This window comes from Sciurus carolinensis, chromosome 11 (assembly GCF_902686445.1).
Source record: "Sciurus carolinensis chromosome 11, mSciCar1.2, whole genome shotgun sequence".
In the NCBI taxonomy this organism is placed as follows: Eukaryota; Metazoa; Chordata; class Mammalia; order Rodentia; family Sciuridae; genus Sciurus; species Sciurus carolinensis.
The window spans coordinates 12,343,145-12,361,141 of record NC_062223.1 but is presented as its reverse complement, the minus strand read 5'-3'; the positions used below and the strand labels follow the sequence as shown (position 1 = coordinate 12,361,141).

At 45.2% G+C, this 17,997-nt stretch overlaps 2 protein-coding genes and 1 non-coding gene across 3 annotated transcripts; 2 read left to right on the top strand and 1 right to left on the bottom strand.

The window, feature by feature from the left end:
- Positions 1 to 37: 37 nt before the first annotated feature.
- Positions 38 to 2,804, bottom strand: Zbtb3 (zinc finger and BTB domain containing 3). Its single transcript, XM_047516267.1, is given in 3 exon segments — positions 38 to 715; positions 717 to 2,333; positions 2,615 to 2,804. Coding segments are annotated over 2 exon segments (1,806 nt in total). The 5' UTR covers positions 2,283 to 2,333; positions 2,615 to 2,804; the 3' UTR covers positions 38 to 475.
- A 5,243-nt stretch (positions 2,805 to 8,047) lies between these two features.
- LOC124960879 (U6 spliceosomal RNA) lies at positions 8,048 to 8,155 on the top strand. The gene has a single exon (XR_007104196.1). It is a non-coding gene; the product is annotated as a U6 spliceosomal RNA (small nuclear RNA).
- A 3,702-nt stretch (positions 8,156 to 11,857) lies between these two features.
- Polr2g (RNA polymerase II subunit G) lies at positions 11,858 to 17,623 on the top strand. The gene is made up of 8 exons (XM_047517551.1): positions 11,858 to 11,954; positions 12,084 to 12,193; positions 13,975 to 14,134; positions 15,658 to 15,708; positions 16,325 to 16,390; positions 16,488 to 16,559; positions 16,737 to 16,770; positions 16,963 to 17,623. The coding sequence occupies exons 1-8, from the start codon at positions 11,943 to 11,945 to the stop codon at positions 16,974 to 16,976; spliced, it is 519 nt and encodes a 172-aa protein (XP_047373507.1). The 5' UTR covers positions 11,858 to 11,942; the 3' UTR covers positions 16,977 to 17,623.
- The last annotated feature ends 374 nt before the right edge of the window (positions 17,624 to 17,997 follow it).

Sequence of the window (17,997 nt, the reverse complement as noted above, 5' to 3'; positions counted from 1 at the left end):
GGGGTCTCACTGAGTTGCTGAGGCTGGCTTTGAACTTGCAATCCTCCTACATCAGCTTCCCAAGCCCCTGGGATTACAAGTGTGCACCACCACACTAGCTAATTTGAGTTTTTTGAGTCTCAGGTTTCCTCATCTGAAAAAAATAGGGGTAGATGGCTAATACCCCACAAAGTGGAGAAGTAAATGAGTTTTTTATGAAGTGCCAAACAACAGCCCAGAACACAAGAGCTCAACTACAATAATAAACCATAATTGTGTAAGATTCCCCCAATTTGTAAGGTTTACACTGCCCCCTGCTATCTCACATTTTTCCTCATAAGTGATCAGACCTTCACCCCTCCCCCAAGCACAATGTCAGCTAAAGAGTTGGAGGAAAGATTTGAAGTCATGCAGGTTTGTGGAAGAAACAGCCAACACCAGTTCAAAGATAATTTCACTGCTCGCTTTATGTTCCAGAATGTGGAATGAGAAGTGATTACACCTCAGGAAAATTCCTAATGCCCTTGGGAAGAGCTGGCTTATCTGTTCTGGCCCATAAAGTACTGCTTGTCTGTCTGGATAAAAGAGTAGGAACTTTCAGCCCAGGCAGAACCTTCATTCTATCACCCAGCAGGAGTGACAAGATGCTTCCAACCTTCTCTGCTGCCATCAAACAATGGCAAGAGCAGGGCTGGTATCGGCTCATGCTCACCCAGATGTTAGTTTTTGGAGCCAAGTACAAAATCTTTGGGTGGTCCACCACTGCTCTGTCTCTCTGCTGTTGGGGAACCAGGGAGGGGCTGCACCCCTAGAACGGAGCCAGCTTCTGGATCTGGTTTGCTGCGTTTGGCCAGATCCTCATTGTGAGCTTTGCGGATGTGGCGGTAGAGGTCCCCTGACTGTGTGTAGCTGCGCAGACAGTAGCGGCACTCATAGGGTCGCTCACGTGTGTGCACGGTGGCGTGTCGCCGCAGTGTATAAGAGCATGAGAAGGTCTTTCCACATGTCTTGCAGGTGGGAACATCCTCAGTAAAAACCCCAAAGCTCCCTGAGGCTGCTTCATACTCAGAAGGTGGGTAAAGTGGCTCATGTAGGGCTGGGGGTGCAGGCAGGGGTGAGGTCACCAGTCCTCGATGATACTGCCCTGGACCAGGCAGCAGATGGTAGGGCAGATGAGGGTCTGTAGGCAAGAAATGGTCGCTTGGCCCCTCCTCCAGTCCTGTTGCCCCTGGTTCCTCAAAAGCCTCCGGCTGGGAGGGCTGTCCCCCATACACTGCTCTTCCAGGTGGGAACAGTCCCTCAGGACCCGGAGTCTGTTCCTCTGATACATCAGTCTCCTCATCAGAGATCACAATAGCTTCTACTTTTACCTGGACCAGCTCAGCTTCTGCTGGAGCTGGAGCCTGGGATGGAACTGGGGCTGAGGCTGGAGCTGGAGCTGGAGCTGGCGCTGGAGCTGGAGCTGGCGCTGCAGCTGGGGGATAGAAGCCTTGCAAAGGTCCTCCAGTATCCCTTGGTTCCACCACCCTCAGACTCTCAGGACCCACATCAAGAGGAGTCAGGGGCTCCACTGAAACTGCTGGGAGGCCAGAAGAGAAGTAGTTTGCAGGAATGGTCTCTGTGGAGCTACTGGGGCTGGCAAGAGAGACAGAGACATCAACTACTGGTGGGGGAGGTGCCCGCAGATGTGGTGAGTCAACCTCCATGCCAGGCTGTGTAGTGTCAGCCCCACCAGGCAATGGTGGCTCATCTGGAGGACGGACAGTAGGTAAGGGAGCAGCCAGGCTTTTCCATTCCTCTTTGCCCCAATGGCCTGATGTCTCAGGGGATGCCAACAAAGGCCGGGGGCCATGGGAAGTGCTGGACAAAAACTCCAAACTAGGGGGTTGTGAGTTGGTTTCTTCCTCCTTCTTGGTACTATCTGCCTCTGCCAGGGCCCGGGCTTGCAGCCTCTGCTTACACACCTTGACGATGTCATTCATATGCAAGTAGCTGGCAGCTGCCAACACATCCTCGAGAGGGGTATCTCCCTTCAGAGCCAGCTGGCCAGCATACATAAAGTCCAGAAGCAGCCCAAAAGCAGGGGCTGTGACAATCTCATTGTGAATACACACCAGATCCCTCTTGTCCAATTCCCGCTCCTTGTAGAAAAGCTGAAAGAATGGGCTGCAGGAGGCCAATACAGCCCGGTGTGCCAAGAACTGGGTGCTACCCACCATCACGGTGCAGTCACAAAGGAAACCCTGGGACCGCTGCTCCCGGAGGCTCTGCAGCAGCTGTTGACTGTGTTCTGGGAACTCCATAGCACCCCACGAAAGGAAGGGCGCCCAGGTAAGGTCCCCAACAGTGGCTCCCTGGGAAGAGAGGACAGTGGATTAGGGCAGGTAACTTCCCCAGCAGCCTTAACGTCAGTCCTTAACTACCGCTTGCCACCAGAAGACCTCTGGCAGCACAGACCCCACCCCAAGACGCTCCCTTTAAGTTACTACCCTTCTCTTTCCTACGTCACGCCCAAAGATCTCCTACTAGCTCCGCCCCTCAAACCAACCTTAGGATCAGGCCCCGCCTCCGGTCGAAAAGGCCCTGCCCCCGGAAGTCCCGCCCCCTAGCCAGCCTCGGCTTCCTCGATGCCCACCCGGTAGCTTCCAGCGGCTCCTCCGACTAGGAGTCTCTTTCGCTCCCAGGATTTCCCGAGCGATGCCTTTACGCTCCACTCCGAGAACTCCCTGAGCCTCTGCCTCTCGCATTCCAGGTTAAGGACTCCCGAGGTGGGAACTAGCAGAGAAAGCTGATCCCTTACCCACCAGCGAGCAGCCACCAGGCGAGCTCCGCCCCGTCCCACCTTCTCGGTATTGATTGGCTCAAGCTCGCCTTCCCCCGTTGAGGATTGGCCAAATGTCTGCGATCCCACCCCTCCCTGACCGGCGTGTCCAAATGGTGCTCGGGGCCATCGCTCAGATATCTGGGAGCCCGATTGGTTATCACTCCTGTCTTGAACTTGTCCTCTTCGTCCCGCCTTCTCTGCCTCAGAGCCATCTGGATTGGCTGAGCTTCTCAGTCTACCTGAGGCTGCAGGAGGGCGGGGAGCCCAAGGGGCTACGGTTATGGTGCACCTGGTTGTGTGGGAGTGAACGGCACGTCACCCCACTGTGGGGTGACCGGGAAAATGGGGGACGACAAGCCAATGTGGTACCCTGGCGACTTGGGTCTTAGGCGCTGCGGAAACCGTGGGCAAGGGCCACACATACCTCTGACCCGCAGTTGTCTCTTGAAGGTCCCTTGCTCTGACATTCCTTGATGCACCCAATGCTCTAAAGGTCGCAGGGCCCCGGGCTCGGTAATGGTGGTGTCAAGGAACTAGCAGCTCTGAGACTGTTGCGGTGTCCTTAGCCTAGACTTTATGGTCAACTTAAAATGAAGAGAATAGACTGCCCCCTGTGTCCAGTGCTGGTAGGAAAGGGTCAGGGCTTTACAATATCCCAGAACAAGTCGAGCGTGGTGGCACATGACTGTAATCCTAGCCACTCAAAAATTGAGGCAAGAGGATCCTAAGTAGGAGTCCAGCTTGAGGAATTTAGCAAGACCCGGTCCAAAAAAAAAAACAAAACAAAAAAAAAAAAACGACCTATGTTGTAGTTCAGCAGTAGAGAACCCTCCTGGTTTCAATCCCCAGTATCGAAATAAATAAATAAATAAATAATAAAACAATTACATAAATAATAAATGTCCCAAGACAGGATATTTTAAAACGTGGCTACTTCTGGCGGGGTGCCATGGTGCAAGACTTTAATTTCAGCAAAGGACAGCAAGTTCGAGGCCAGCCTGGGCCATTTAGCAAGATTCTGCCTCAAAATAAAAAGGACTGGGTGCCAAGTGCTAAAGGCACACCTGTAATCCCAGCGATTGAGGCTGAGGCAGCAGGATCTCAAGTCCAAGGGCCAGCCTCTGCAATTTAGCAAGACCCTGTCCAAAATGTAAAAAAAAAAAAAAAAAAAAAAAAAAAAAAAAAGGCTGGGGATGTAGCTCAGCAGTTGAGTGCCCAGGTACTGTGAAAAATAAATGAAATTAAATGAAATTAAATTAAAAGGTGACTACTTTTGAAGAAATATCTCAGAATACATCAGTTCCCACACATGCAGAGGAAAGGGCTATAAATTGTGAGTTGGTGATTTCCTGCCTCCAGTCTGACCCCAGCAGCACTGTGGTTGACAGCATTTTCAAAAGAGTATCTCAATCCTCTGGTCTCCTTCACCCATCACACCAAGCATCTCCATTTTGTTCTTCAATCAAGCCTTCAAGCAGAACCAACCGGAATTAGGGAGAGTTCCTCTTTCCAGCATCCTTGTGACAGGCACAAGTATCTTAGCTTGAGATCACACCTCTACTCTACTCATCTTCACAAGAAACTTTTAAAAATATACTTATTAATCCATTACAAGATGATGACAATAAGCCAACTACTGGCTTTTTTTGTTTTGTTCTATGCTGTGGATTTGACTCAGGGCCTTGCTCATGCTAATCACATACTCTACTAATATTTTCATTTTTTATGAAAAATAACTATCAAAATAAAAAAAATTTCAGTGAGAATAAGTGGCATTGGTTTGCATTTTTTCAAATCTCTAATATCTAGGTTAACAAGAAAGCTAGATTTTCACATCTGCTTCTGTTTTCATCTATTATGATATATTGTTTTGATTGGAGTATATGAAGAAAATCTGGCATCATAGAGGTGTAACTGGAAGAGGATCCCACCAATCTCTTGGAAGTGTCTTTCTGGGCGGACTCATGAAGGACACACCCAGTGAATCTGGAGAATGAGTTGAGAGGATCAGAAATTGGAGGCCAGCCTGGGAAATTTAGCCAGTCTGTGTGTCTCAAAATAAAAAAACAAAAGGACTGGGGATGTAGCTCAGTGATAAAGCACCCATGGGCTCAATTCCTGGTACCCACCCACCCACACCCCAAAGTAGAAAGTTTCTGTTGCAGACCACCCTTTGAGGTCTGCTATCCTAAGTTCTCAATCACACACTTTGAGGAACAGACACAATTGGCATTGTTCTGGTATCATTTTTTGTCCAAGACTGAATCTCAAGCAGTAGAATATAAACTAGTTAACAAGCTTATATAGAGATTCATACACGAATGCCTCCACTTAATCTATGTGGGTCTAAGGTTTCTCATTTATAAATGGGGATAATAATAGTACTAACTTCATTAGGTTGTTATGAGAATTGAGATAATTATATAAAGAGCTTACGTAACACAGGCATTTAGGAAGTAACCAATAAGCAATATCTGCTATTACCAAGCTTATTTTTATTTTTATTTTTTGCTTTTTTGAGGATTGAACCCAGGGGTACTCAACCACTGAGCCACATCCCCAGCACTTTAAAACATTTTATTTAGAGACAGGGTCTTGCTGACTTGCTTAGGCCCTCACTAAGTTGCTGAGGCTGGCTTTGAACTTGTGATCTTCCTGCCTCAGCCTCCCAAGCCACTGGGATTACAGGCCTGTGCTATTGCACCCAGATATTTTTAACTATTTTTCTTTTTTTTTTTTCCTGGACTGAGGATTGAACCCAGGGGTGTTTTACCATTGACTTACATTCCAGCTCTTTTTATTTGAAAGGGGATCTTGCTAAATTGCTAAGGATCTTGCTAAATTGCTGAGGCTGGCTTCAAAATTGTGATCCTGGAAACTGACCACAGACTGCCAGTGGATCGCCAGCTGCCTGCTGTTGCCTGGAAGCCCACTGTCATAGTACCTGCAGGTTTGGTTACATGTGACTGCCACCATTTTGAGACAACAGCCAGGACCTGTAGGACCCCTGGTGGACTGACTGAGCCCTGTCTCCAGGACCCCTCAGCATGACCAACCACTCCCTGCTTCTGAGACTCCCAGACCCACAGACTGCACCCCACCGGCAGGACCCCTGCCCAACTAACCACACCCTGCCTCCAGGACATCCAACCAACCATGCTCACAGCCTGAGCTGCAGCTCCCCATTTGCCAACACATTTGGAAATCAGAGTGGCCATCTTGGATAAACCTGGAGGCTGTGTTGGCAAATGGGGAGCTGCAGCTCCGGGTGTTGGCGTGGTCAACTGGAGGTCCTGGAGGCGGGGTGTGGTTGGTCGGGCAGGGGTCCTGGAGGTGGGGTGTTGTTTGTCTAGTTGCGGGATCCTTGAGGCGGGGTGCAATCAGTTGGTCTGGGGATCCTAGTGGTGGGAAGCAGTCAGTTGATTTGAGGGCCCCAAAGACAGGGAGTGGTCGGTCGGCCTGAGGGATCCTGGGGATGAGGCTCAGTCAGTCCGGCCAGGAGTCCTACAAGTCTTGGCTGTTGTCTCAAAATGGCAGCAGCCACATGTAACCAAACCTGCAGGTACTGTGACAGTGAACTTCCAGGCAATAGCAGACAGCTGGTGCTCCACTGGCAGTCTGTGGTCAGTCTGCTGACTGCTGTAGGAGGATGGGGAGGTGAACCTCAGGTGGTTGCTGATGGGTAGGTGAAAGGCAGGTGATGGACAGGCAAACAGCAGGCAAATGGCGGATGGTAGGTGCCAGACAATGAGCAACCTGTACTCAAAAAGTAGTCGATATGCTGGCAGACTGCAGATGATCACAGTAGACAAATGGGGTAAACATCAGGGGATCGATAAGCAGCAAAAACTGCCTCACCAGGAAACAGATATCCTCTGTTTGAAACCGGAGTTATGGAGCGACAAGGAATACAGCCTCCTCTAGTCCGCCATCTTGGATCTAGCAGGATATAAAATCAACACGCATAAATCTAAAGCATTTGTATACATAAGCGTTGAAACATCTGAAAGGAAAATGAGGAAAACAACTCTGTTCACAATTTCCTCAAAGAAAATAGAATACTTGGGAATCAATCTAACCAAAGAGGTGAAAGCGCTCTATAATGAAAACTATAGACCATTAAAGAAAGAAATTGAAGAAGAGCTTAGAAGATGGAAAGATTTTCCATGTTGGATAGGCAAAATTAATATTATCAAAATGGCCATACTTCCAAAGTATACAGATTTAACGCAATTCTAATTAAAATCCCAATGACATTTCTCATAGAAACAGAGATAGCAATCATGAAATCCATCTGGAAGAACAAAAGACCCAGAATAGCCAAAGCAATCCTGGGCAGGAAGAGTGATGCAGGAGGTATCAGAATACTATACTATACTCTACTATAGAGCAATAGTAACAAGACTGGCATGGTATTGGCACCAAAATACACAGGTAGATCAATGGTAAAGAATAGAAGGCACGGAAACATACCCACATCAGTATAGTTATCTCATACTAGACAAAAGTGCCACAAACTTACAATGGAGAAAAGATAGCCTGTTCAACAAATTGTGCTGGCAAAACTGGAAATCCATATGCAGTAAAATGAAATTAAACCCCTGTCTTTCACCCTGCACAAAACTCAACCCAAAATGGGTCAAGGATCTAGGAACTAGGCCTGAGACCAAATAGAAGAAAAAGTAGGCCTGAATCTCCATCACATTGGATTAGGACAAGACTTCCTTTAACAAGACCCCCACAGTTCAATAAGTAAAAGCAAAAATCAATAAATGGGATAGATTCAAACTAAAAAGTTTTTTTCTCAGCATAGGAAACAACCAAATAATGTGAAAAGAGAGCCTACAGTGTGGGAGAAAATCTTTTCCACACACACTTCAGACAGAGTACTCATCTCCAAAGTTTATTAGGAACTTAAAAAACTTTACACCCAAAATACAAAGAACCCAATCAATAAATGGGCTAAGGAAATGGGCAGACATTTGACAGACGAAGGTACACAGGTGATCAACAAATATTTGAAAAAGTGCTCATCATCCCTAGTAATTAGAGAAATGCAAATTAAAACCACCCTAAGATTTCGTCTAAGTCCAATTAGAATGGCTATTATCAAGAACACAAGCAATAATAAGTGTTGGCGTGGATGTGGGGAAAAAGGCACACTCATACATTGCTGGTGGAGTTGCAAATTGGTGCAGCCACTCTGGAAAGCAGTGTGGAGAATCCTAAGAAAACTTGGAATGGGTGCTCGCTTCAGCAGCACATATACTAAAAATTGGAATGATACAGAGAAGATCAGCATGACCCCTGCGCAAGGATGACATGCAAATTCATGAAGCGTTCCATATTAAAAAAAAAAAAACTTGGAATGAACCCACCATTTGACCCAGCTATCCCACTCCTTGGTTTATACCCAAAGGACTTAAAATCAGCATACTGCAGTGATGCAGCCACATCAATCTTCATAGCAGCTCAATTCACAATAGCTAGACTGTGGAACCAATCTAGATGTCCTTCATCAGAGGAATGGATAAAGAAACTGTGGTACATATACACAATGGAATATTACTCATCCATAAAGAAGAATAAAATTATGGCATTTGCTGGTAAATGGATGAAGTTAGAAAATATCATGCTAAGTGAAATAGGTCAAGCCCAAAAAACCAAAGGCTGAATGTTTTCTCTGACAAGTGCATGACAATATATAACAAGGGGGTGTCATGCGGGAAAGAAAAGAATGAAGGAACTTTGGATGGTATAGAGGAAAATGGGGTTGGGAGTAGATGGGGGACAGAAAGGTAGTAGAATGAAACAGACTGTATTGCACTATGTATATGTACGATTACATGAATGGTGTGAATCTACATTGTGTACAACCATAGAAATGAAAATTGTACCCTATTTGTGTACAACGAGTCAAAATGCAGTCTGTAAAAATAAAAAAGATTTTAATAAAGAAATTGTGATCCTGATGCTTCAAGCCTCCTGAATTACTTGGACAAGTGCCACTTTTCTCAGCTTAATTATTTATTCTAATCCACTGTCTTTCTTAGTGTGCATCTGGAGTCCCAGCTACTCTGAAGGCTGAGGCAGGAGGATTGCTTGAGTTCGGTGGTTGGAGGCTAGCCTGGGCAACATTGTGAAACTCCAACTAAACACACACATAAACAAACAGATTGGTATATGACAGAGTTTTTGGATAAGATCCCAAAAGTGCAGGCAACAAAAACAAAAAACATTCAAACGTGATTGCATCAAACTAAGAAGTTTCGGGACACACAAAAATAAACATTAAGCAGACTGAAGAGACAACCTACAGCATTGGTTTAAACTATAGTTACGAAAATAAGCCCACATACGAAATAGAGCATCTGAGACAGCTCTCTGTCCAGAACCTCCTGTGGTCATAAACAAGCACACTTGGAAAAGCCATGCACACACTTTGCCTGTGCACAAATGCATTCGCCAACCCAGAAGTTCTCCAAACCAGGTAATTTACGGGTGTTTATGGAGGTTCTAATACATAGATGGTTGATTGAATCATTGGTCACTGGTGATTAACTCAATTCCCTATCCTTCTCACCTTCTCAGAGATTGGGGAGTAAAGCTGAGTGTTCCAACTCCATCATGCCTTGGGTTTTTTGTTTAGTTTAGTTTTTGTTTTTTGTACTGGGAATTGAATCCAGGGGTGCTTTATTACTGACTTGCATCTGCAGTTCTTTTTTTAAAATATGTTTTTTAATTGTAGATGGACACAACACCTTTATTCTATTTTTATGAGGCTGAGTATTGAACCCAGGGCCTCACGCGTGCTAGGCAAGCATGCTACCACTAAGCCACAAACCCAGTCCTGGTTTTTGAGTATATATACACATTTTTAGTTTTTGATGGACCTTTATTTAATTTATTTATTTATATTCAGTGCTGAGTATCAAGCCCAGTGCCTCGCACATGCCAGTCTCTACCACTGAGCCACAACCCCATCCCTCTCCAGTTCTTTTTATTTTTTATTTTGAGACAGGGCTTCACTAAATTGCTGAGGTTGGCCTTTAGCCTCTGATCTGTCTGCCTCAGCCTCCCCAGTGGCTGGTATTACAGGCATGTGCCACCACACCCAGTTACCATGCTTCTTGGTCTTTTGGGGGACCAGTCACCATTCTGAAGCTACCTAGGAGCCCCCAATCACCAGTCATCTCATTAGCATACAAAAGTCAATCATTACTCCAGAGATTCAAGCATCTTGGAAGTTTGAATAATGGTTGGGGTTGGGGTTCAGTGGTAGAGCGCTTGCCTAGCTAGCACTGTGAGGCACTGGGTTTGATCCTCGGCACCACATAAAAATAAATATAGTTATTGCATCCATCTACAACTAAAAATTATTTTAAAAAGAAGTCTGACTTATTTTAATATAGGAATTGCATATGATCAGTAGGATTTATTCAAATTGATGTATTAGAATATGTATTTCAAGAATAAAATTTATAATTTTAAATACAAAAAAAAAGAAGTCTGAATAAACCAAACTAATTTAAAAATGTTGCCATTATCTAGTTCTGATGAAGAAGATATTAGAGCAACCAGAACTCTAACACAAATTATACAATATGTCACACAGATACAGTAAATACAAATAACCTCAAGAACACTGATTATTGAATAGCACAGTGGCAGTAAACCTTAATTCCAGCAACTCAGAAGGTTGAGGTAGAAGGATTGCAATGTTGAGGCATCATGCTGGGGCATCTCAAGATCATCTCAAAATAAAAAAAAAAAAATTAAAAACCATCTGGAGCTGTATCTCAAAAGTAATACCCTACTGGGTTTGATTCCTAATACCACAACAAACAAACAAAAGCAAAGAAAAAACCCCACATTTTTAATAGTAAGTATGTAAATAGGAAGTAATGAGTTTTGCATAAATATTTCCTTTGTTTCTCTCTCTTTCTCTCTCTCTCTCTCTGGTACTGGGGAACAAACCAAAACCTTTATTTTTATTTATTCATTTTTATGTGGTGCTGAGGATTGAACCCAGTGCCTCACACGCACTAGGTGAGTACCCCTGAGCCATAATCCCAGGCCTTTATTTTTTGTTTAAAGACAGAGTCTCCCTACGTGACTGAGGTACTCACTAATTTGTCCAGGCTGGCCTCTAACTTGCGATCCTCCTGCCTCAGTCTTCTGAGTCGTTGAGATAAAAGGCGTTCACTACCATGCCCGGCAAATAACTTATCTTTGAATAATGGCTGGGTTTTCAGTGATTGGTAATTGACACTCAGTACTAGCCAGCTCCAGCACATTGAACGTCAGCAGGTAAGGTCCTTGCGGGGAGGCTGGCCTGGAAAAGAGGAGAGGAGGGAGTCAGCGCAGAGCTGAGGGAACAGATAAGGAATTCTCAGTTCTGAGGCACCCCCACATCCCTGCCCCACTCTGGTGTGTGTGTGTGTGTGTGTGTGTGTGTGTGTGTGTGGCACAAAGATAAGATTTTCTCCCAGGGAGCGAGTCATGTAGTGGGTGCTCAGTAAATGTTTGCTGAAGGAATGAATGAATGCATAAACATCCGGAATGCCTGAATTTGCCTTAGAGTTGGACATCATGAATTTGAACCCCGATCTTGAGTGACTACAACCTTTTGAGCCTGCGATCTCCTCAGTATATGGGAATAACGGTAGAGTTGCCCGCTGGCGTTGCTCGGTGGGTTAAATGCGATTAAACCGTCCTTGTGCTTACTATGTGAAAGCAGTCTTCAAATGTTTGCCCAATGTATATTTGTTTTTATTAAAAAGTGCTTTAATTATGTTATTTTTCACTAATAATGAACACTGCTTATAAGTGTTTACTGAGCATTTACGCATATGTTAACAAGGAATCCCACCATTATAATACGCTAATAAAAATAGGGGGGCTAAGTATTTACTGAGCATCTACTATAGGCTACTTTACGCAGATCCCGGGTTTGATCGCCCGCCGGGGGTGAGGCTGAGGGGCGGGGCTTTGCGGGGACCCGCCCACCACAGCGAGGTTCAATCAGATTGGCGGAGGGGCCCGGAAGCGAGGTTGGGGAGGTAGCGTGCGCTTCCGGCGGAGACTGAGAGGCGGTTGTCGGCGGTGGGGACGCGTCAACCCGCGCTCCTCCGGGAAGATGTTCTACCACGTGAGTAAGGCGCCGGCTGCCACAGGGGGTGGGTCTGGCGGTAGCGCGAGGCCGGGGTGGGGCTGGGGCCTCTTCTCGTCCCATGTCCTCGCCGCTTCTGGCCCGGTCTCCATCCTACTCTCCCCGCAGATCTCCCTGGAGCACGAGATCCTGCTGCACCCGCGTTACTTCGGCCCCAACTTGCTCAATACCGTGAAGCAGAAGCTTTTCACCGAGGTGGAGGGAACCTGCACCGGAAAGTGAGTTCGCTCCCACCGCGCTGTAAGGTCAATGCGCACACAGTGCCCCATGTCTGCAAACCTCTACCCAACTCCTGCTCGTCCTGTAAAGTCCTGCCGCCAACTTTGAGGAGCCCTCTCACCCTCCCAGGCGCCCCAGGCAGCCAGTTGCTTCATTCCCAAGAAGCGCCCCGCAAAGTTGGATAAGACTTCCCTCGGCCGAGACTGGGCATTCCTGTAGTCCGCACTTTTAAAGCTCCTGCTGTGTGTCAGGGGGTGTTTTGGACCCTACAAACATGCAGTGAAGAAAATAGAATTAGGCCAGTTCTCATAGATCTCAGAGTCTAATTGTTCCTATGTGTGCTGTCTTTTTGTGATTCTGCCAGCTTTCTCTATACCCTGTGCCCAGGGACCTGGCATGGCACATCACCTCAGTGTTTCCTGAATGAATGATCCAAAAAAGCAGATCTAGAGTTTATGAGAAGGAATAGGGCTGAGACTTGACTTCTCTGAGTTTTGCACAGAGGGGTCTCCCACAGGCCCTTATGAGTGGGCTAAGATTCATTCCAGGGTAGTAGAGTCTTTGGGCTTCCAGCATCAGAATATCAGAATAACCTAGGACTGTTCCTTTTATGTTTTTTTTTTTTTTTAATAATATTTTAGTTGTCAATGGACCTGTATTTTATTTATTTATATGCAGTGCTGAGAATTGAACCCACTACCTCACACATGCTAGGCCTCAGGGTCTGAGTTGCTGGTATTTCCACCATACCTGGCAAGCTGTTCTTTTTAAAATTTTTAAAAATTTATGTTCTTGGGGCTGTAGTTGTGGCTCAGAGGTAGAGCGCTTGCGTGGCATGTGTGAGGCCTCCATACTCAGCACCACATATAAATAAATCCACTGACAATTAAACATACAAAAAAATACATTCTTAAGTTTGTCTTTTTTTTTCTTTTTTTTTTTCCTTTTCTTTTTGCCATACTGGGGATTGAATCTAGGGGTCTTTTACCACTAAGCAAATCTCTGGGGCAGTTTTTCAATTTTTTTAGTATACTAGGATCGAACTTGGGCGCTTAAACTACTGAGCCACATCCCTAGCCCTTTTTTAAAATTTATTTTTAAACTTAGTTTTAGTTGCAGATAACTTTATTTATTTATTTTTCCATGTGGTGCTGAGGATTGAACCCAGTACCTCACATATGCCAGGCAAGTGCTCTACCATTGAGCTACAACCCAACCCTCCCCCTGCCCTTTTAAAATTTTTAAAATTATTATTATTTTGGTACTAGAGATTGAACCCAGGGGCACTTACCCACTGATCCACATCTCCAGCCCTTTTTGGTATTTTATTTAGACACAGGGTCTTGCTGAGTTGCTGAGGCTGACTTTGAAATCTTGATCCTCCTGCCTCAGCCTCCCGAGCTGCTGGGATTACAGGTGTGCACCACAGCATCCAGCTTCTGGGGCAGTTCTTGATCTTGCTGGTTCCTGAGCTTCTTTTTTTCCTCCAGAATCAGGACTGCCTGAGAGCATTCCTGAGAATCTCCATTTTATAAGTTCCTCCCAGGTGCTTCTGAGGCATACCAAAGATCGAGGGCCATTCACTCATGACTGTATTCTTCTTGGATATTTGTTGTAAAATTTTGAAAGCAGCTTTATCTGTGACTTTTCTCTTGGTTATTAAACTCTGAGGGTTAGAGGTGACATCTTTCCCCCTCCTTCCCTGAAGCTCAGTGACTTGCTGCAGATGGCTTTAGAGGTTCTTGCACATACAGTGCCTTTCTCTTTTTGTCTTTTGTAGGTATGGCTTTGTAATTGCTGTCACCACCATTGACAACATTGGTGCTGGTGTGATCCAGCCAGGCCGAGGCTTTGTTCTTTATCCAGTTAAGTACAAGGCCATTGTTTTCCGGCCTTTTAAAGGTGAGGTTGTGGATGCTGTGGTCACTCAGGTCAACAAGGTAAGACCATTCATAGGGAGGCCATGGTGTGGTCCCTTAGAAGATCTGAGATGTGTCCCTATTCCACTTATTAACTCTGTACCTTACTTCTTTGTACTTCAGTTTCTTCACCTGTCAAAATACTCAGTGGCATGTGCATCAATGTGAATAACTACAATAGAAGCTTACATTGACTGAGTAGTTATTGTGGACCAAGTATTGTACAAAACCCCACAATGACTGTGCTTCTATCCCTGTTTATAGACACTGAAGCTTAGAGAAATGTACTTCCCAAGATCCTATGACCAACAAGTGTTTATATCTTAGGCTAATAAGTCCTAGGCTTAAATTCTATTTTTTTAAATATTTTTTTAGTTGTCAGTGGACTTATATTTTTTATTTATATGTGGTGCTGAGAATTGAATCCAGTGCCTCACACATGCTAGGCAAGTGTTCTACCACTGAACTACAACCCCAGCCCCAAGTCTTTATGTTTGCTTAATTTAAGTGAAAGGAGATTCTGGGCATGGTGGTGGATTCTGTAATCCGAGCAATTTAGGAGGCTGAGGTAGGAGGATAACAAGTTTGAGGTCAACTTCAGCAACTGTCTCAAAGTAAAAAATAAAAAGAAGGGTGGGTATGTGGATCAGTGGTAAAGTGTCCCTGGGTTCAATTCCCACTCACCACTACCTGCCCAAAAAAAAAAGGTGGTGCAGGGGATGTAGGTCCCTGGTACTGTCTAGCATGCACGAGGCCCTGGGTTTAATCTGCAACATGGAGGGAAGAGAAAAACAGTAAAATGAAAGGTTAGAAAAAGACAAAGAGCTAGGCATGATGGCACATACCTATAATCCCAGCTACTCTGGAAGCTGAGATAGGAGTATCATAAGTTCAAGGCCAGCCTCAGGAACATAGTGAGACTCTCAAAATAAAAAGGAATGAGAATATAGCTTAGTAGTAAAGTACCCTTTGGTTCAATACCAGAATCAACTTAAAAAAAAAAAAAAAAAAAAGCAAATGTTGCAGTTCAGTAAATGTTAACAGTTCAGACTGGATACAGATAAAGATGGTGGTTTGGTCAGCTTTTTCGCTGCTGTGATCAAAAGACCTGATGAGAAGTTTTAGAGGAGGAAAAGTTTATTTTGCTCTCACGATTTCATAGGTCTCAGTCCATAGATATAGCCAACTCTGTTGCTCTGGGCCCAGGTGAGGCAGAACCCCATGGTGGAAGGGAGTGGAGGAGGAAAGCAGTGAAGGCAATCAGGAAGCCGTGTTCCACTCAATAAGGAAAAATATAAGCCCCAAAAGCACACCCCCAGTGACCCACATCCTTCAGCCACTCCCTATCTGCCTATAGTTAGCATCCAGTTCATCCCAAGTGGATTGACGCACTGATTATGTTAGGGCTCATGACCCAATCATTGCACCTAATGAGTGTCTAACATGTGACTTTGGGGACACCTTGTATGTAAACTGCAACAGAAAGGAAACTTAAATGGATTTGAGGGAGAAAAGAAAACCATCATTTTTCATATTTCTCTTAGGTTGGACTCTTCACAGAAATTGGGCCCATGTCTTGCTTCATTTCTCGACATGTAAGTCTAGACACACTGGGTGGGGCTAAAGAAGAGAGACCCATTTGTGACCATCTACTAAAACATTCAGTTTGCTGACCTAGCTGGAGATGGCACATGCCTGTAATCCCAGGGAGTCAGGAGGCTTAGACAGGAGGGTTGCAAGTTTTGAGGTCAACCTCACACTCAGCAACTTAGTGGGGCCCTTAGCAACTCTGCAAGACCCTGTCTAAAATTAAAAAGGGCTGGGGAAGCTTTCCTGAGTTCAAAAAATTTGCTGACCCAGCTTGGCACTGTGTTGTGTGCCTATAATCCCAGCTACTTGGGAGACTGAGGCAGGATGGCAAGTTTGAAGCCAGTCTGACCGTTTAGCAAGTCCCTTGTCAAAAAACAGTGGCGGAGGTGCAGGGAGGGGATATAGCTTGGTGGTTGAGTCCTTGCTTAGCACCTATGAGGCCCTGAATTAAAGCCCCAAAACAGCAAAAAATATGAATAAATTAATTAATTGCCTATTCACAGGATGGAGGTGAAGCTCAGTAGTAAAACACTTGCCTAGCATATGTGAGGCCCTAAATTTGATCCCCAGCATCAAAAAATAAATAAGCAAAGTGCTGACTAGTCTCACTTTTCCTTTCAGTCCATCCCATCAGAGATGGAATTTGATCCTAACTCCAACCCACCCTGTTACAAGACAATGGATGAGGTGAGTGGGCAGGAGGAAGGCACAAAGGGGGCATAAGCCAGGCTGAGGGAAGGGTTTTGCCCTGGGGATGTCTGAGTACACTGTTGTCTCTGCGTAGGACATTGTGATTCAGCAGGAGGATGACATCCGCTTGAAGATTGTGGGGACCCGTGTGGACAAGAATGACATTGTGAGTCTCTTGCCTACTTGCCTGCTGTACCAGGCAGAGCTGAGTGCTGTGGACTTCTTTACCATCCACAGTTCCTGGGGCTTCTATGCTGTTCTGGGTGGCAGGAGGCCTGGGCTTGCAGGGAGAACAGTCTGTGCTCGCCTTGTCTTCTTCTCACTTGTATCTTCTTTCATGCAGTTTGCCATCGGCTCCTTGATGGATGATTACTTGGGTGAGTACCTGATTTGTGGTGCCAGGGCTGCTTCCTGGAGAATGGGGGTGTAGGAGTGGGAAGTGGATGTAGAATTTAATGCCTGGGTCAGAGACATAAGAAATTTTTATTCTGTCCTTGGTGTGGGAAGTACATGGTTGTGGCTGCACCTGAGCTCTGGGTCTAACTGATGTGATTTTCCTGTTTTCACAGGGCTTGTGAGCTGAACATGGGAGGCTCCTACCATGTGTCATCTTGATTTAGGAAATGTTACTTTAATACTTGCTGAGTGGTCTAGAGGTTCACTTTGGGTGCTGTTGGGGAGGCAAGGGAGGTTCTTTGTCCCTGAAGACATGTGGTGCTTCTTCCAGCTTAGCTGCTACTTGACTGTGTTCTAACCAAAAAAGGTCCTTGGTTCTCATGCAGGTGTCATGTTCTTTCTTTGGGAGGAGCAACACTTTTTTAAAAAGTCCATTAGGCCAATAGCTCACTGGATCTTTTCCTTGGCCTGATGCTGCTACTATCCTCAACCACCCAGGGGATTTGATAAACCCTTTTGCTAAGGTCTAAAGTTGACCTCATAGTAGGCAAACTGATATTGGGTCATTGACTTTCAGTAAATGAAAACCATCACTACAGCCGTTCTGAGTCCTAATCTAGTACCAGGGTGTTTGCCTTTCCCTTGACCTTACACGTATCCAAGAGTATAACAGGGAAAGGAGAGAAGAGACAACAGATAAGGACAGATGAACAAGAGGAAAGTAATAATGCAGATTATGGGGTCCTAACACATCTCTTTTATTTTTTGTGGTACTAGGGATTGAACCCAGAGGAACTGTACTACTGAGCTATGTCACCAGCCCTTTTTATTTTTTATTTTTTTTTATTAATTTTTTTTTTTTTTTAGTTGTCAATGGATTTTATTTACATGTGGTGCTGAGGATCAAACCCAGTACCTCACATGTTAGGCGAGCGCTCTACCACTGAGCCACAACCCCAGCCCTGTTTTTTATTTTGAGACAGAATTTCCTAAGTTCCTGAGGCTGGCCTTGAATTTGTGATTTTCCTGTCTCAGCCTCCCTAGTTTCCTCTGCACGTGGCTCCAACACATCCCTTCCTAAAATGGGTGTATAAACAATAGAGGTGTTTGCTAATTAATTACTACATTAAATAGAACTGAAGCTGTGTTTATAATCTTATCAGGGTCACAAAAAAATACATGAAGTACCTACAAGATTAGACAAACAC